This window comes from Nyctereutes procyonoides, unplaced genomic scaffold, assembly GCF_905146905.1.
Source record: "Nyctereutes procyonoides isolate TBG_1078 unplaced genomic scaffold, NYPRO_anot_genome, whole genome shotgun sequence".
In the NCBI taxonomy this organism is placed as follows: Eukaryota; Metazoa; Chordata; class Mammalia; order Carnivora; family Canidae; genus Nyctereutes; species Nyctereutes procyonoides.
Genome location: NW_026575133.1, coordinates 22,320,510 through 22,340,845, shown reverse-complemented (window position 1 = coordinate 22,340,845; position 20,336 = coordinate 22,320,510). Strand labels below are relative to the sequence as shown.

The 20,336-nt window shown below is 43.8% G+C and overlaps 1 protein-coding gene across 1 annotated transcript in view; it reads right to left on the bottom strand.

Moving 5' to 3' along the window:
• INPP5F (inositol polyphosphate-5-phosphatase F) overlaps positions 1-2,347 on the bottom strand; it is an 85,499-nt gene extending 83,152 nt beyond the window's left edge. Inside the window, exon 1 of the mRNA XM_055299873.1 lies at positions 2,196-2,347. Coding sequence (XP_055155848.1) covers positions 2,196-2,292 — 97 coding nt within the window. The 5' untranslated portion in view covers positions 2,293-2,347. The remainder of the gene's footprint in view (positions 1-2,195) is intronic.
• Positions 2,348-20,336: the final 17,989 nt, after the last annotated feature.

The following is a 20,336-nucleotide window of genomic DNA, read 5'->3' as shown; positions in this document are numbered from 1 at the left end:
TGGTTCACCTCTGTCAATCTTGGAGGCTAAGAGAAACCAGAGACCAGCCCAAGAAATGGAAATAATCAAGTCTACCCTATTTATATACGTCTCAATCAACTGCCCAAATTCACAGGTGACCACCTGGAGACCTCCTGTTTCTTTACCAGAACATATTAATTCTTGTCCAAAATCTACACTGAACAAATCGGTATTGTTTTAAAAACATTTTTGTGATGTACAAGGACTCAAAAGCCCAACCCTCATTTTATAGAAGAGGAAGTGAGGCACAGAAAAGTGTTCTGTCGGACAAACTGGAGATAATCTCAAGTTCCATCCAGCTGTAATAGTCCAGCCCTAAGAATCTAAAGGATTGGCTCTTTGACAGCCGAAGAATTTCACAATCTACCTTTCTTCAAGGAGCATTTGAAGCCTTACCCCAACCTGGGAGTGGGTGTGTGTGTGCGTGTGTGTGTGTGTGCCAGGCAAATGGTCAAATCAGGAAAAACAGAGAACAGAATGACTGGTAATTGCCAAAATCAACCTATCTACAACTTCTGTCCCAAGATCATCAGGAACTTTATCTGGGTGCAGTCACTTCTCTTCCATTCTGAACAGAGGAAATAAAATGCAATGGCAAGAAAAATACACCCAGAGCCTAGGAAAAAATAAGTTCTCTTTCACTGCTCTCACAAATCAAACTAGCAGGTCTTCACAGAAAAGCAGCGGAGGGCAGCCCAGGTGGCTCAGCGGTATAGCGCCGCCTTCGGCCCAGGGCGTGATCCTGGAGTCCCCGGATCGAGTCCCACATCAGGCTCCCTGCATGGAGCCTGCTTCTCCCTCTGCCTGTGTCTCTGCCTCTCTGTGTGTGTCTCTCATGAATAAATAAAAATCTTTTAAAAAGAAAGAAAAGCAATGGAACCTGCCAGAGTGTGTGTTGTGGGGGGGGGGGGTGGCTCTGTGAGCTCAGCAAGTTACTCAAGTTTCAAACCTGTCTTCTCACCTGAAAAAGAGGATACCACCACCTGCTCTGTAAGGTTGTGTGGGGATGTGGGACTAAGATATTAAGGGGGAAAAAGAATATATCGGAAATCATCTTATAAACTGTAACAGCTGTGATACTGAAATGCTCATTTGGACTTTCCCTGCTTTTCAATCCTATACCGTGTAATCCTCGTCTATATCACACACAAGAGTCACAAAGAAGTTTTAAATGTTCTGGGTATTTAAGAATTCTATCCCTCATGAATAAATAAATAAAATCTTTAAAAAAAAAGAATACTCTTTATAAAAAAAAATAATAAAGAACTGTATCCTCTCACACTTCTCAAGTGAAAGCTCTCTGAGGTGATTCGGAAAAGGAACAGGCCACCTCAAACCGGGAGGTGCTACCGAGTCCCCCGCTGAGGGCAACCGCCCCCGGGACCCCTGTCAGCTCTGTGAGGTCAGGACCGCTCGCTCGTCTGACTGCTGCCAACTAGTTTTCCTAAAGCAAACTGACCGTTGCCGACTTGGGCATCTCCTAACAGCTCACCCAAACATGGCCCCACGATGCTTCCTGCATGGCACAACACTGAGTCATATTATTAAAAGTCTAACATTATTAAAAGTATTAAAAGTTCAACATTACAACGCAGGCCGGTTGTAATACTAAAATCAAAGAGAAGGCGCTTTAAATCGGGCGCCCAGCAGGTGACCAGAACGAAGTCACACCTTCAACAAGAAGGGACCAGAAACACAGAGATGTCAACGGGGAGCGAGCCTCCCGCAGGACGCCCCGCGGGACCCCCACGATCGCTTCCGGCCCCAGATCCGGACCGGATTCGAACCCAGAACTTGTCAGGAAGGACACGCCGGAGGCGCTCCCGTGAAGGCCAGGCGCCCCTCGCCCGAACTTTCCGACCCGCGGCTCCGCTCCGGTCCTCGCCCCCGGGCAGCAGAGCGGACCCCGACGCGGAGGCGCGCTCGGGAGGGACGAGGGTCGCCGGCCCTTTGTCCCCCGCGGAGGGGCAGAGGCGAGGCGGGCGCTCCCTCCTCAGGAAATCCTGACAGCTCGAGCGCCCCGGCTCGCGCCCGCCCCGCCCCGCGCGCGCCTGGGCCGCAGGCGGCGCCCGCCCGGCTGCCCGCGCCGAGGGGCGGCCGCGCCCCCTCCGCGCCCCCTCCGCGCCCCCCGCCCCCCGCGCCGGGCCCAGGGCCAGCCCGCGCCGCCACCTCACCGGGTCGGAGCTGGAGGCCGCCGTCGCGGCGGCTGCACCACAGCGCGCGCTCGCCCTGCTGCAGGATGTAGTGGTCCTTGGCTTGGAAGAGCTCCATGCCGGCCCCGGGCGCCGAGGGAGGCGGCGGCGGCGGCCGGGCGCAGCGGCGTCCCTGCGGCCCCGGCCCCGGCGGCCCGCGGGGGGCGCGGGGGGCGCGGGGGGCGCGCGGGGCGTCCTAGTCGGCCGGGGCCGCCGGAGCCCGCGCCTCGAGGAAGAGCGACTGAGGGAGCGCCCCGGCGGCCTGGCCCGCGGGAGGACAACGCGCACCCGCGGCGGCGGCGGCGGCGGCGGCGGCGGCCTGGGAGGCCTCTCCCCCGGCTCCGCCCCTCCCCGACTCCGCCCCTCCCCGGCTCCGCCCCGCCCCCGGCTCCGCCCCCTTCTCTGGCCCCGCCCGCGGCTTCTCCCAGGCTCCTCCCCCTCCCCGTCTCCTCCGCGCGCAGCTTTCTCCTTCCCGCTCTCCTTCCTGCCCTCTCCCGCCGCCCTCTCCTCCAGCTCCTCCGGCTTCCTCCTCCCGGTTCCTCCCCTCCTCCCGCACCCCTCCTCCCGCCCTCCCCAGGCCCCGCCCCTGGCGAGCCCGCCTTCCCTCCAGAAGCGACCGCCCGCCGGACCTCGGGCTCGGCTGAGTCAGGGGCCGGCCGCCCTCCCGCCGTGTAGTCTATACAGCAGAAGCCCACTCGCGGGCTCTTCCCTCCCGTGCCGGCAAGTTATTGGCTCCTTTCCCCAGCCCTAAGGAAAGCCCGGCTGACTCCGTACATCATCCAGCCTGAACCCCCCCCTCCCTGGGCCTGAGCTGCGCGCAGGGACCCAGACCCGGAGAGCCGGGAAGTGCAACCCAAGCGCACTTACTGGGGTCCTTCCCCAGCCAGGCTCTGCAGAGCTGGGCCGTCCTCTCTTTCGATATTCACTCTTATTGAGAACCTTGTGACGTTTGACAACAGCAGACATTCAATAAATACACATCAACCCGGAGTATTGTAACAATAGAAAACACACAAGTATTAGCATGGGGCTCTAATTAGGAAGAAGGGAGCAAAGTTCTGAAGTTATCCTGTCCCAAATTAAGCAAGATGGGTCCGAGAAGACGTCAAAAAAACAAGCCAGCCCTTGATTGGAAGGGATCTAGTTTTGACAAGGAGAAGATGGCTGGAAAACCTCTTGTGGAAGGAGAAAGTGTCCTTCGCCCCCCACCGTGAATATCTTTGAGCTATTTTGAAAGACCAGGTAGTATGCTAAACCGAATGAGGCTTGGGGGTCAGGCCCCCAGTTCCACATCCATCTCCAGATGTGGTCTAGTGCATGATCTTGGGGAGGCCTCTTGGTTTCAGATGGTGGCTGAACTAAATGGCTTTTACACCCTGTTTTATAAATCCGTGAGTCTTTGCTACTCCTGTCTCCTGCTTTCTGGAATGTTTTGGAAGGGAAGAAAAAAAAAATGAGGTGGGAGACAAGAATAGGAAGGCAATAGTTTTAACTTTCTGCTTAGATAAAAGTGAGATCCCAAAGCAACAAGGAATTCCACATAACTATTCCAGCCCACATTGAGTTTTCTGCTGAATTTGCGTAGCACAGAAAGACCCATAATGACAAAACTGTCCGGGAACCTCTGATAAGTACCAAGCCTCCTGGACTGCCCAGACATCTTCAACATAAAGATCAAGAGGAGTGATTATATCAAATCTTTGTGATGTGACTTGGACACAGAAGATAATGGAGATGGGATTCAGTGGAACCAACAGATTCAGATTTACTGTTGAATTCAGCCATCTGTTGACTTAGCAAAAATGAATAGGTAATAAGGAAGTCCTATGATGACTGTATGTTCTACAAATTATTTCGTCATTTTTTAAATAAATCACATTGCCAGATGTGAAGAAAACAATGCTATTGTAATTGTTTGCAAACAATTGGCTAGTCGACTGAAACTTGTCCTGATGTTTTAAATCCATGATGCCAACCCTAGCTACTTATTATTAGAATCGCCTGGGGAGTTTTTCAAACACACGGATGTTAGGACCTCAGACGAATGAAATCAGAATCTAAGTGGGGTAGGCTCTGACATCAGCATTTTTTTCTAAGCTACCCATAGGATTGTAATACGCAGCCAGGGCTAAGCAACACTTTTAAAAATGAAATTAATTGGAAAAATCTGCCTAATTTTCTGCTGTAAGCAGAAAACAGCAGTCAGTCATTAACTAATACCATTGCAGGGCAGTGGTTACCTATAAATCTGGAGTTAACAAGCAGAATCTTTAGGAGAGAGGAAACCTGAAGAAAAGTTGCTCCTGGAATCTTTCTTTCTCTCCTAAATGCATGCCTTGCTGGTCAGAATGAGTGAAAAGAGGAAATACTCTGTCCTTGGCAGATATCAGGTCCCCAGTCTCCTGCCACAGCTACCTTGCCTTGCTCCTGCTATAGGCTTTTTTTAAAGATTTTATTTATTCATGAGAGACACAGAGAGAAGCAGCTCCCTTCAGGGAGTCTGATGCAGAACTCCATCCTGGGACTCTAGGATCATGCCCTGGGCTGAAGGCAGGCGCTAAACCGCTGAGCCACCCAGGGATCCCCCCTGCTATAGACTTCTTGAACCTCAGACCCTGCAGCTTCTCCAATCCCTGGCCAGCCTCCCCATCTCTGGCCTGTTACTACAGGTGAGTCTCCATCACTCTCTTCCAGCTTCCTAATTCAAGGCCCTCCTGCCCTTGAATGGTGTCACCCAGATTGTACCGGAAAGTCCATGATGTGATGCTGTTTCTGCTTTTTAAACAGGAATGGCCGTCATGCATATTACATCTTTTTTTTTTTTTACATGTATGGCATTCTTATACCCATTTAAGTGTATTCATGGGGGTGTTAGGTTGTAGTAGCCAGCTCTGTGTGATCTCAGTCAAGTCACTAAATCTTTTTTTAGCCCATTTCTATATTTATTAAAAGAGATGGTCACTAAAGGTTCTTCCAGCCCTGAAATCAATGAATGTGAGGAAATGTGTCCACATAGTTAAACCTACGCAAATAATGATGGTAAATGACTCAACTCTGATTATTGATTTGGCCTTCGGTGTCAAGTTTATTATTTGTCTCTGAGATTGTTGGGTTCTGATTGGATCTTGGTGTCCTCTGGTGAAATTTGACTTTTTTTTTTTTAAGATTTTATTTATTCATGAGAGACACAGAGAGAGGCAGAGACACAGGTGGAGGGAGAAGCAGGCTCCATACAGGGAGCCTGATGCAGGACTTGATTCCGGGCCTCCAGGATCACACACTGAGCTGAAGGCGGCGCTAAACCACTGAGCCACACGGTCTGCCCGAAATTTGACTTTTTTGACATCATTTCCTGTCAACTTGTCCACAGTCTTGTATGTTGCTTGTTGATGAGAACTTTCTTCAGTCCCGTTTGTGTAGGAGAAATCTCCCAAAGGAAGAATTTTTTAAAATTCATAGTCTGCCTGCCCTGAGGCTGCTCATTCTTTGGTCAGCAGTGGAGGTGGTTAGAGGCTCAAGATGATCATGAGCCAAGTGTTTACGTTTTACCAATCCTCAGCCGATTTCTCCTGGGTTTGTCTGCCAGTAAACTTGTGCTGCCTCCTCCCATAACTTCACTAGGGACTATTGGAAATTATAACAACCATTTTGGAGGACTTTGACATATATAAAATTGTTTGAGAAGCACCACAGAGGCCAAAGGGAGAAAGCTGCTCAGACTGTCCTGTTGGTCTAAAGAAAAAGGTTACTTTGCTCACTGGAGGAGACCATCTCCTTCATCTCTATATTTTGGGGATTAAAAAGTACTTGGTATTTCATTATATGGCCCAATAAAATTATCCACCCAAGTCATTGTTTAACCAGCTATAATAAGTCTTTCGTGTGTATTTGAGAGAGAAAAAAATGAATCTAATCTGTCTGCATCTAATCTCCTTCCAGAGGGAAGGTAATTGGCCCTTACAGGGATGATTTCATATTTGTCTAAAGCCAGCTGTCTCTCACTTCCTTTCTGTGACGCATTTGCTTTTCAATTAAAAAATAGTTAAGAAATTAGTTCTAAAAACTAATTTGAAAAAAAAAAAAAGTCCAAGATATACTGTTAAGTAGAAAATGTCCAAATGGGCAGAGTAGTATTTTAAAGTATGCCATTAGGGTTTTCAAAAGGGGAGAATGAGAGAGAAAGATGTTCTTATAGGCCCAGAACATTTCTGAAATAACCTACAAAGAAGTATGGTTACCCCAGTGGAATGGGAGGAGGGTGGATCAGAAATACAAGGAGGGCAGAAACTTCTTTTTACTTTATATTCCTGTACAGTTTGGTTTTTTAACCACATGTTTTTAATGCTTTATTAAAAAAAAAAACACTAGTTAAATCTGTGTGTGCAAAACTCATTCTTCTACCACACACAAACATTTTTAGGTAATTTACTGCCTAAGAGTCTAGAACCTTTGTCTTGACAAGCCAGGAATCCAAGGCATGGGTCTTTTTCTTTTTCATATGCTGCTTAGTACTTTTGAGCTTTCCTAACCTCTTAAATGCTGTCGAAGCAAGATATGCTTAAGTATATTAGCCATTTTCTCTGCGTTGTATACTTTTTTAAATGGAGCATAAGGGAACAGAGTTTTATCTTAAGCACAATTGCTAAACCACAGCAGTAACTGTGGCTTGTTCTTCCTCTCTGCCAATTATAACTCTCAGGTGGATGGCCTATCGGGGTTGGTACCATCATAAATCAATAACAATTGTCAAAAATGTTTTCTGTTAGATAATCATGTTAGAGATTTTTTTTAAAAGAATGTTTTGCACTGCAGCAGAAAATATCGGGGGGGACTTGCTCCTGCAGAAATTTGGTATGTCCTTGGAACGACTGCCCAGGAGATTTTAAGTCCACTGTTTCTTCTCTTGGTCCAAGAAAAAGAATATCTCAGTGTTTCACCGTTTCATAAGGGTAGGACCTAGCAACAAGGAAATACAGGGTTTCAGTTTTCCTACTACTGCTCAATCCTCTTCCATCAATTTTCCAGCAATTCTTCAGTGAGCCTGAGGAAGCAGAGAAGGTGTGTATTGTGGGGAGGAGTGTTTGGACAGGATGGACAAGGGGGTGGGGTACACAGCTGGGGGAGTCAAGAGTGGAATGGGATTCACAGTCTCTAAGATGATGTTTTTAATGAGGCCCATGATGAGTAACCAGAGACCAGCTGCAGATGTGGCAAACACATTTCAAAATTTGGTCATCTTCTACTTTCAGATTAGTTACGTTGATCTCAAATATGGCGAGATCCTAACACTTAAGTTGCCCATAAGCAGTGTGCATCGTTTCTCCCGGTTTCTCCCATAGCTGTTAATCAAGATTCTAGGTTGTAGATGTGATGCTTATAAAGAGCTAGCCCAAGGGGCCCAGTCCAGGGCAGCATTGAATCCATTCCATACAATTAAAAAAATAAGGAAATACAAGTCCTCTGTGTATATTTCTCAACTACTATAAAGCCTCTCTAAGTTGTTTTTTTTGAATCTTACTTTTCTTCTCATCATTGTCCTCAGAGCACAGATACTCCTGTCCCTTTCCTCTCCAGGCTCCTTCCTCTTTTTCAGCTCTTTGCTGTGAAATCTGACCACTCAAGGCTATTTCCCTTCGAAGAAGGGAGAAAGAAAGAAGCCAGAAATCTCTCCAGCTGTAAGGGCAGAGGTGGGGGAGGGCAGGCTGGGAGCACTCAGGCATTAACCACACTGCCCCATCACTGCAGCAGGAGCCTGTTACTCCCTTGGGATTCAGTATAATTATTTTCATTTTGAATAGGAAAAAAAGTGCCCTGTAAACGATTTGGGGCTGGGGGCAGGGCTTACATTCAAAGTCCGCAGACCAGGATGTGGACTTTTCTCACCTTGTGAGTTCACAGTGAGAACTGGAGAGTTTGTGAGGAGGGCAGCAAGCTTCAGGAATGGGTGTCCACCTGCAGAGATAGACAAGCTCCGGGTCTGAAGGCACTCTCCAATGCACCACCAGCCCCTTTTTTCCTGCTGGCTCTAACTATGAAGCACATTGCTTACTGTCCTGCCTGTGGGTGGAGCTTGGAGCTGAGAAATCCAAGGGGGATGGAGAGAGGTAGGAAACAGCAGTGTGACTCAGGCAGTTCTGATAGACTCTCTCTTCTGGTTCTCACCGGCCTACCCCCCTGCCAGCCAAGCACCCTGCTCTAGGTTGGGTATTCACAGGTTGCATGTGACCCTATCAGCTCTGACAAGTGGGGAGCTCTGGTCTGGCTACCTCCTCTGTTCACCAAAGCCGGCAGATCTCCAAGTTGTCTTCAAGACTGGCTTCCTTCATGTAAAATGCGGAGAAAATATAAAATTTTCTTTACAAGTTTCTCAGCAGGATTCAATGAAGTAAAGTCTTTGAAAGGGTGCTCTGAGCTACAAAGTGTTACAGAAATGTCATGTTATAATTTTGTAAACATCTACTTTATGTATAAAGTGCCCCCCACTAGATTTCAGATTATTTCACAGATTCTTAACATGTTATGTATAAACCTATATAACATATATATTGTGTTAATATATATTAAAAAATAGGGGTGCCTGGCCGACTAGTTGGTAGAGCATGCAACTCTTAATCTCAGGGTTGTGAGTTCAAGCCCCACGTTAGGTATAGAGATTACTTAAAATATTAAAATTTTTTAAGAATAAATGTTAATATATACACAATTCAGATGCTTTTAGCTCAAATCACATCATTGGGAAATAGGAGTGATTGATATTAGTCATATAACTACAAGGTAGATGTTGACCTTGATTCAAAATAGAGACAGAGGATTCACCCTGAGGCTAATGACATATAAGCTTCAGGACTTTTGGTTTCATCCGAAGCCCTGTATCAAATTCTGTACTCAATCTGTGTCTTCCCTTCTAAAGAGAATCCTCCATATTTTAAAAAGCACTAGGCACCACAGACCTTGCTCCCAACACTAGCATAAAGAACATCCTGTGCTTCTACATTCCAGAAGAATTTGGTGCCTCCTCTGTTTTCTCTTGATTCATCCTTCCCTCTTCAGATCATTCTCTGGCATCATTTTAGCCTCTCCCCCCTTTCTAAACTCAGATATACTTTCTGCTACCTCCAATTCTCTAATCCACTAACAATCACATAGCTGGGGGAACACATGTACACACACACCCACACACTCACTTCTATCAAGAGATAAATCTGGAGATCGGAAACGGCATGTTCAAGAATAGCACCATTCATCCCAAATGACTCAGAGCTATTCCCAGTTAATGTGGAACCCTTCTGGTGAAAATGGAGCTAGGAAGAATTCTTTGATTCAATAATGCTAGGCTTATAGATTTTCCAGGAGAGGATTCAAAAGCACTATTAATAGGAAGAAAGTGTTTTCATCATGTGATACCAGACTAAGCTGTCTCTGGAAGAAATGAAACACTCCTGGGGCAAGGTATACTTGCCCTTAAGTGATTCAGAAGGAACCTGGTCACACCCTTTCCTGGTCAAGGAACTCCCTAGAAGTACACCAGGCACCTCCTAATTCATGGGACCCAAGTTCACCCCCTAACCTCCAAAACACACACACACACACTCCAGAACCAAGAAAGGAACATCAGGCTGATGGCCAGAGTGATAAATACTTGGAAAGACAGGAAGGGATAGCTCCTAACCTGTTGGAAGGATTGGAATTTCCATTTTTTTAAAGATTTATTTTATTTATTTGGGAGAGAAGAGGGAAAGTGCACATAAGCAGGGTGGGGGGCAGAGGGGGAGGGAGAAGCAGACTCCCCAGGGAGTGTGGAGCCCAGTGCTGGGCTCCATCTCAGGACCCTGAGATAATGACCTGAGCCAAAGGTAGATGTTTAACCAACTGAACCACCCAGGCACCCCAGGGTTGGAATTTTCAAAACAGGCGCTGGGAGACATCAGAATGGGAGTAGGTTTGAATAAAGGCAGAAGGCAGACACTCAAAAAAAAAAAAGGGGGGGGGGGAAGAGAACTGAGGACACAGGTAGTATCCATTCTATATTCTCTGAAGGCCTAAACTTCACCCCACCCCACCCTCAGTGGCAGGAGGAAAAGACTAAGTCAGATGAAGGCAAAGCTTCCAGCCCTCCTGACTGCTTTAGGTGGCTTACTGGACATTTCACTAAAAGCACAGTTGAAACCCTACCCCTACCCCAACCCCCACCGGAGCTAGCTGAATTAGACCTCGAAGGTGTCTGGAACCTGTAAATGTTGCCTTATAGGGAAAAAGTAACTTTGCCAATATGATTAAGGACCTTGAGATGTGATTAAGGGTATTATCCTGGATTAATTGGGTGGGATCTAAATGCAATCACATGTAGCCTAATAAGGAGACTGAAGCAGATCTTAAAAGTTCTCATCACAGGGGCACCTGGGTGACTCAGTTGGCTAAGCATCTGACTCAGCTAGGTCTTGATATCAGGGTCATGAGTTCAAACCCTCATCAGGCTCCATGCTGGGCGTGGAGCCTACATTTAAAAAAGAAAAAAGTTCTCATAAGGAAAATTATAACCATATATGGTGATGAATGCTAGCCCAACTATTGTGGTGATCATATATATCATACATATATGTCCCTACATACATCAACTCATATTGTACACCTAAAACTATGTTATTAGTCATTATGTCATATATTAGTCATATATGTCAATTTAAGGAGAAAAAAAAGGCTGAGGGAGATTTTGCACCCACAAAAGAGAAGGTGACATGAAGAGAACAGAGGCACTTGAAGATGGAAGTGATATGTGCACAAGCCAAAGAATGCTGGCTGTCACCAGAAGCTCCATGAGGCAAGGAATGGGAGCAGGGCCCTCCTGCCCTGTAGGGAACTGTATTAATTAGGGTTGTCATACAAATCTCCACAAATTTGGTGGCTTAAATCAACAGAGATTTATCTTGTCCCAGTTCTGGAGACCAGAAGTACACAAAGTGTTAGCAGGATTGCTTCCTGTGGAAGGCTCAGAGGGAGAACCTTGTCTAGGCCTCTTTCCTGCTTTCTGGTGGCTTCTGTGATCTTTGGCACTCCTTGGCTTGTACCTGTGTACCTCTAGTCTCTGCCTCTGCCTTCACATGGATCTTTATATAGCCTGCTCCCCTGCATCTCTGTGTATCTTCTCCTTTTCTGGCTTTTATAAGGGCAGAGGTTGTTGGGTGATCTCTTCCAGACATCTTTAAATTAGTTACATCTGCAAAGACCCTATTTCCAAATCAAGTCACATTCACAGGTACTGAGTGGCCCTACTACACGGCCAGTGGCCCCCTCTATCCTACTCGGTGAAGAAATTATAGAGAACTCTAGCAATCATCTAGCCTAATGAAGAGTTGGCAACTTGTCTAGGATTGGGCACAAATCTCTGACATCAGGCCTCATGGAAACCAACCTTGGAAGTTCTAATCCAGTGTGATTCCCAACACCACACACCACCTAGGGCAACCCAGGGGGCTCAGCAGTTTAGTGCTGCCTTCAGCCCAGGGTGCGATCCTGAGGCCCTTGGATCAAGTCCCACATCGGGCTTCCTGCATGGAGCCTGCTTCCACCTCTGCCTGTGTCTCTGTCTTTCTCTCTCTCTCTCTCTCTCTCTCTCTCTCTCATGGATAAATAAAATCTTTAAAAACAAAAAACAGTGACTATCATAAATAAATAAAAATTTATAAAAAAAAAAAAAAAAAAACAACACACCACCTAGCCTCTTGGTAATTCCCTACCTAGGAGTGATTTCATTTACAATCAGCTTCAAATATATACCTCATCAATCTTCACACAACTCCTTTTGGTGAAAAAGACAAACTACACACTACACATTAAAACCAGGGCTTCATATCATCGAAGGGAAAGATTTCTTGAAAGCTGACTTTACATCCCAAAGCAGCTATTCTGATGTTTCAGAATATAGAAGATTGTTTACACTGGAGGTACGATAATCACCTTATAGTTCTCAAGGCATTCTCTAGTTCTAAGATCTTTATATGTGTTATCTTATTTGAGACAATGGATACCTTCAAGATGTCTCGTGGAACTTCAGTCAGCAGTGTCCATTCACCATGGTGTATGTTTGGAAGGAAGGGGAAGACCATTTCTGAGGTCTGTGTAGCCACTGCCTCTTGTATAATACTCACCTTAGGTTTGAAATCTTATTTGGATCCGTGACTTCTCTATGACACTTGTAAGTCATCAAGCATTTGTCACGCACTGTGCTTGTCCTTGCCCTGCTCACTTTTGTCAGTTTCCCGGGGCTGCTGTAACCAGCTCCCACAAACTAGGTGGTTTAAAACAGAAATCTATTCTCTCACAGTTCTGAAGGTTAGAAGTCCAAAATCAGGGTGTTAGCAGGGCTGTGTCTCTCTGAAGGCTGTAGGGAAGGATCCTTCCTTGTGTCTTCCTAGTTTCCGGTGACTTCCGGCCATCCTTGGCACTTCTTGGCTGGCAGCTGTGTTACTGCAGTCTCTGCCACCATGGTCACATGGCCTTTATCCCTCTCTAATCCAGTATGACATCCTCTTAACAACTAATTACATCTGCTAAAAGCCTTATTTCCAAATAAGGTCGCATTCATAGATTCTTCATGGACATGAAATTTCGTGGGACACAATTCAGCTAAATACATTTGCCAAAGGAACATTTGTAGGTCTCTTTCACTGCCTCCCCCCCCCTTTTTTTTACATTTTATTCATTTATCTCAGACAGAGAGCATAATTGAGGGGGAGAGACAGAGGGAGAAGCAGCCTCTCTGCTGAGCAGGGAGCCTGAGGTGGGGCTCTGTCCCAGGACCCTGAGATCATGACCTGAGCTGAAAGCAGATACTTCATCAACTGAGCCACCCAGGCGCCCCTCACTGCCCCTTTTCTTTCTTTTTTTTTTTTAAAGATTTTATTTATTCACGAGACAGAGAGAGAGAGGCGGAGAAACAGGCTCCATGCAGGGAGCCTGACATGGGACTCGATCCTGGGTCTCTAGGATCACACCCTGGGCTGAAGGCAGCAGGGCCACCAGGGCTGCCCTGCCCCTTTTAATACATCAATTCCTTATGTCATTTCAAAAGAAAAAGGCATAAAGAGTGTAACAGAAACCTGTATGAATTAATTGTATTGTTTCCTTCTATTTTTAGAGAGTAAAAATATTTTTCTCTTAAGGTAAAACATCAGCCATGAGGGAAAGACAGCCGCCAAATTATTAAAGTGCGATTATTAAAGTGTGATTACTACGCCCTTTGTTCCAGGAGTATATGCTGTAAGTTATCTGGTACCTGCACTGCCACTCCCTCCTTGCCCTCAAGAAGGGTCCCATCTCAGCCAGCCCATCTATCTGTGATGACATACCTAGAGCTTTCAGAGTTGTACCAAGCAGATCTTCAGGTTGATGGCTCTGCCACCTGTTCTCCTCCACGCCTTCCCACTGCCCTTCGAGGTGAGCTCCAGAGTACGAAAGGACTGTGGCCAGTACCCAGCTGTATTAGCAACTCAGCCTCCCATTAGAAAAGGCTACTGACTGGGTGGCTTAAACAATAGAAATTTCTTTTTTGTGGAGGCTGGAAGTCGAAGATCAACACGTTGTCAGGGTTGATTTCTTCCAAGGCTTGTAATTGGCCACCTTCTCACTGTGTCCTCATATGATTATCTCTCTGCCGTGTGTTAGATGTGTCCTAATCTCCTCTTCTTATAAGGACATCAGTCATATGGGATTACAGCCCACCCATATGACCTCATTTTACCTTAATTACCTCTTTAAAGACCCTATCTCTAAATATAGTGACAGTCTGAGCAATTCAATATAAGAATTGGTGGGAGGTGGGGTGGACATAATTCAGCCCATAATAACAAAGATCTCTTCAGCTTACTTACTCTTCTTCCCATCACCGCTAGCCACTCTTGGGGGTCCATCCAGTCACCCTCCAAGATGTGGAATGTTTTCTCTAAGTATATATACATATGTCATATATATATATATATATATATATATATATATATATATGACATATATAAACCAGATACTTGCAACAATCGATCTATGATTGATATATTTTGTGAAGTTCTTGTATCATTGAGAATACCTATTTAAAAATAATCATTTCAGGATACTTGAGTGGCTCAGTTGGTTGAGCGGCTTCATTTGGCTCGGGTCATGATCCTGCAACCCCCAGATGGAGCCCCTCATTGGGCTTCCCACTCAATGGGGAGTCTGCTTATCCCTCTGCCCCTCACCCCACCCATGCTCTCTTTCTCTCACGCTCTCTCAAATAAATAAAATCTTTTTAAAAAATGATCATTTCAGAGACATATTGCAAATATTTCATTAACTGAGAAAATGGAAAAAAACAGAGTCAGGAAATTTAGTTCCATTATTAATCTAATTGAAAACAACAGGTTTGCTGCATGCTAAAAATAGCACCAAGTGTCTGAGTGAGCCAGATGACTGAGAATAATCACAGTTTTTTAGAGAAATCATAAAATCCTCAATCATAACTAAGACCTAATTTGAGACAGAGTCTTCTTAGAACACACAAAAAAGGTAAGCAATGGGCAACAAAAAGTCTAAATTTCAGAGACAGAATGAGAGCCAACGGGTTGTGTGTACAGAAGAATAAGACAAAACAACTATTCATATTTTTCTTTAGGGCTTGAGGAGAAAGAGCGTTAGTAATGCTCCAGAAAAGAGTTAACAGTGAAGCTGTGAAGTGAGCATGCAAAAATTATCCCTACCTCCAGGACAAAGGATTCCTATTTCAACAGGTAAATCAAAACCTTTTTTTGGAGTTAGAAAGTATGAGACCAGCAAGCTTATCACTAATGAGGATGTAATTAAACAAAGGGTCCTTTCTCAGGTCATCAGCTTGGTGTCCATTCCATGCTCTATGTGACTCTCTGTAGCCATAAGAGATGTTTAAAAAAAAAAAAAGATTTAAAATGTACTTAGAAAACTCCTTTTTCCAAATAAATGATTTTGGAGGGTTAAAAAAATATGAGATCAACAGGATTTATATAAATTTATCAATTTCACATATTAAAAAAAATTTCACATATTAAACAACAAAAACCATAATCTGTACAATTGTTGAAACACTGTATTGTACACCTGCAACTAATATAACATTGTATGTTAACTATACTGGAATTAAAATAGAAAAAGAAACACACAAATATACCAAAAATTTAAACTCCTCTTTACAACCTAACAAGTAAGGGAATATCGTCAATCAAAATATCCTTCATTCTCTCTTTTTAAAAATATTTTATTTATTTAAGAGAGAGAGAGTGTGTGTGAGAGAGAGAGAGCACAAGCAGTGGAGAGGGAGAAGCAGTCTTCCCATCAAGCAGGGAGCCTGATGCCAGCTGGATCCCTCCTTGATCTCGCAGGACCCTGGCTGGGATCATGACCTGAGCCGAAGGTAGCCGCTTACCTAACTGAGCCATCCAGGCACCCCTCAAAATATCCTTCTCTGCTACAAATCTATGCATGGATTGAAATAAATAGCTGACTTCCTGACAGAATGAGAAAATAACACCTTTGCCTAGGTGAGGAATCACAGTGACATCAGAATATGAATTATTATCAGGTACCAAAGGGAAGATGTTTTAAGGGAAAAGATATGAACAAGTTCTGAGAAAAGTCCATTAAAAAAAAAAAAAAAGGAGGGGGCACCTGGGTGGCTCAGTCTGTTAAGTGTCTGCCTTCAACTCAGGTCATGATCTTGGGGCCCTAGGATCAAATCCCACATTGGGCTCTCTGCTCAGTGGGGAGTCTGCTTCTCTCTCTTCTTTTCCCTCTGTGCTCTCCTCCCCCCAACAAATAAATAAATAAATAAATAAATAAATAAATAAATAAATAAATAAATAAATAAAATCTAAAAGAAAAAAAGAGGAGGGAAAGAAAGATAATAATGTTCCCTCTGATTTTCCACAGCAGCCCTTAGAGCTCAAATTACTTAAAAGATATATTTTTATTCTGAAGTAGTAGGAGGTAAGTGTAAGCAGCGTTTACAGATGGTTTTCGTGATGCCTGGGTTCTCCTGCCAGGATCTCTAGTCCTGGATGGAGCAGCACAGAAGAGGACCTATAGAGAGAATGTCTCTCTTCGTCCTAAAAGCATCCCCCAATCCAAATATATATTGTTTTAACATCAAAATACCATAGAAAATCCTATAAAATTATTATTAATAATATTAAAATTTCCATCAGAAATCTTGAAGCTATTGAGAGCAAGAATTAGTCCTATTCTATGGACTAAAATAAGAAAGGGGACTGAACGATGTGGTCATTTGGTCAGTGTATTAGTTTCTTAGGGCCAAAGTACCACACACTGGGTAGCTTAAAGCAACAGGACTTTATTCTCTCACAACTTGTGAAGGCTAGAGGTTCAAAATCAAGGTGTTGACAAGGCCACACTCCCTCTGAAGGCTCTAGGGGGAAATCCCTCCTTGACTTTTTCAGCTTCTGGGGGTTGCTGGCCATGCTCAATACTCCTTGGCTTATACGATGCATCACTCCACTCTCTGCCTCCATTGTCCCTGTGTGTCTGTGTCCAAATTTTCCTCCTCTTACAAAGACACCAGCCATTGGATTAGGCCTCTAGTATGACTTTGTCTTAACTTGGTTATATCTACAGAGACCCTATTTCCAAATAAGGTCATGTTCACAGGTACCAGGGGTCAGGATTTGAATATACCTTTTGAGAGGATACAATTCAACCCACAAGAGTCATTTTAAGAAGACAGAATTGCTATCCAGGGGTAAATATACCCCAAACCACCAAAGGCCATGTCTCTCCAGGCAAAAAAGGAAACAACACTGTGTTTACTGGTGAAATGACCCAGGATCTCTCTCTGAATGAGCTCTAAGAGTTCTTCCATCTCTAAGATTCATGACTCTGTGGCTTGAAACTTATTGTCTATAGATAGATAGAGTCTATCTATAATGTGACTTTTCCATTACAAAAATTTCACATTCCTATTCCGAAAGCTGAGAACAGTGTTTTTCCAAGAGGACTTCTTCCAAAATGGGATGGCCTATTCTAAATGATTCATCTATTCTTTAGAATGAAAGGGGAAGGAGGTCCACAGAGGGAAAAACAAAATAAAATGGACATTTTGAGCTTCCATTCTGCATAAGACTCTGTTATAGGCACCATCAGCCTACTTAATGTCATGTACACAATCACCACCATTTAGGGATGTGGAAGATGAGTGGCAGAGCACATGAGAACTTGCCAGGGTCTTACAGGCCCTAAGAAGGTAAAGAGTAAGCTAAAGACAGATAGGTGCATCCTTCTTTTGACCCCAGGAGCAAGACAACTGGGGCTAGAGAGAGGTGGAGAGAGGGTAGGGTGGGAAAGGCTTGGAATGGACATGTCCTTCCTTCCCTCTGAACCAAGCAATGTTTTGCTTAGGAACTGCTATTTCTGTTTGTGTGGTGTTGCCACTGACTGACCAAGAGAACCAGAGTAAGCCTCTCACACAACACCCCACAACAGGGGCCCATTGTCATGTGAGTCACGTGTTGTGAGCTAAGCATTATTTTCCTCAACTGTACCATGCTTTGTTTTAAGGCTGGAGGAAATCATGAAATGTAATCATTCTTTCTTAGTCTGGAGGAGAACCAACAAAAATGAATGATTCATTCATGGGTGACCCTACATTGTTTCATTCTACCCCACCACATTCTTTGTCCACCTTCTCCTTAAAAGCATTTATTCTCTCAAGAACTACTATGTGGTAGTTTTAACAAGCTGATAGCTTAATGCAATTACTAGACATTAGCTCGCTCATTCTTTCTTTTTCTTTTTTTAGAATTGCTAAACCCTAGAGAGGCAAGTCATAATAACTCCTGAAGAGTCCTTCTTAACACAAGAGAAATATAAATGACCATATTTCTTTTTTTCTTCAGGCTTAAATAAGAAATTTCAATGGGCCCCTGTTGTGGGGTGTTGTGTGAGAGGCTTACTCTGGTTCTCTTGGTCAGTCAGTGGCAACACCGCACAAACAGAAATAGCAGTTCCTAAGCAAACCATTGCTTATTTAAGCCTGAAGAAAATTTGGATTTATCTTTGTAGTTCAAAAAAAAATTCTTGTTTACCTTCCATTTCTTCCTTTTTAACTTGTTTTACTTCTTCACTTTCTGCTCTTCTTTTTTTTTTTAAGATTTTACTTATTTATTCATGAGAGACACACACACACACAGAGAGAGACAGACAGACAGACAGAGGCAGAGACACAGGCAGATGGAGAAGCAGGCTCCATGCAGGGATCATCCAGGATCCCCGGTCTCCAGGATCATGCCCTGGGCCAAAGGCAGGCGCTTAATTGCTGAGCCACCCAGGGATTCCCACTTTCTGCTCTTCTGAATTATTTTATATTGCCTTCTTTGTCCATGGAGTTTTCTTGTGCCCTCCTTTTTTTTTTCTTTTCTTTTTTCTTTCCTAATAGTGCCAGATGTTTGACTCTCTTCTCCTTGTTGTTCTCTGTAGACTCATAAAAGCAGAACTTAAGGGAAAAAAAAAGAAATTTTCAGGTAGTTTGATGGTATCGCTTTACAGACAAAGGGCTAAGGTCTAGAGAATTTAAGGAATTCCCCAAAGTGAGGCAGTTAATTTGTGGAAGCACCCAGCACTACAACCCAGGTGTCTTAATTACCACAATATAGCATTGATTCTTTCTCTGCACCTAATTCCACATTAATATAGGAAATCTGCATATTCCTGCCATGTTTACTATCTGTGCTATGCAATAATGTCAAATCATCAGCTCTGGATTACTAAGTACAGATTTTTTAAAGTCATTCTGTGCTTAAAATTTTTGAGTCATTCCTAGGTAGATGGCAGGAGATTTCATAAACATTTGTAAAATGTGACATCTTTATCATTTAGCTTTACAAAAAAAAGAGAAATACAGACAAGAAAAAAAACAGGGAAACCTTGATACGATACTACCAACAGCAAAAGTGTTGAGAAAGTAAGAGGAAGTGAAATTATACGACTCAAAAATATACTCATGGTATACTCATAAATTTCCCTCGTGAGCACAATGGAATAATAAACATTTAGGTCATAGGTCAAACAAGTCATTAGAATCAACAGGCATTGTTTTCTGTTAGAATTGGACCTAATTTTCTTCAACTTTGTGTCTTTCATGGTCCTCACAGTTCTTGATGCATCATAAATGCTCAGTGCATTTGTCTAATAAATGCTGGTTGAAATATAGATATGTGGTCTACAGAAAGTTAAATTAATAGATTGCCTCAAATGGATTCAGGGTTCTTTTAACACCAAGATTCCATAACTCGAATTTTGAAGAGCAGCACAAAAATATTACCAATATTTTGGCATATTCTTTAATAAAAAAATCCCCAGTTTTGAGTTTTCTCCATTTATCAGGTGTTGAGATGCATGTATATAATGCATGGACATGATTTGACTTCCTTGGGTGCAAGGACAGCAACCAACTCAAGCTAGCTTAAGCAAAAAAAGAGAATTTATCATGTGACACAAGTGTGTTTCATGGAACCCAGTCATCACCAAATATTCCATGCGTTCCTCCACATTCACCAGCCTTCCTTGCAGTCCATTTGGGGCCATGTAACTGGACCTAGCCAATGGACTATGAGATGTGTCACTTTTTGGACTGAGGCAGTTATGAGTGACTCTACCTATTCAAAGACATTATGCTGAGACAAATAAGCCAGTCCCAAAGGGACGAATATTGTCTGATTCCATTTGTATGGAGTACCTACAGTAGTCAGAATTTTGTTGTCAAGGGCTGGGGGGAGGGGAAAATGAAGAGTTATTGTTTAATGGGTGTGGATTTTCAGTCTGGTAAAATGAGGAAAGTTCTAGAGATGGTGATAGTTGTTGCACAGTAATGTGAATGTATTTAATGCCACTGGACTGTATATCCAATAATGGCTAGGATGGTGACTTTTATGCTATGTATCTCTCACCACAATAAAAAAAAAATCCAGACAAACAAAAAAGCAAGGTAGAGATAACTTGTATGGTATTGAATAAAGAGGGAGAGGAAACTATGAACATCATTGCTTATATTTTTAAAAGGAAAATAAACAACTTTTCCATTGTTAACTTTAGTGGAAAGGAGCCAAAAGGGTAGAG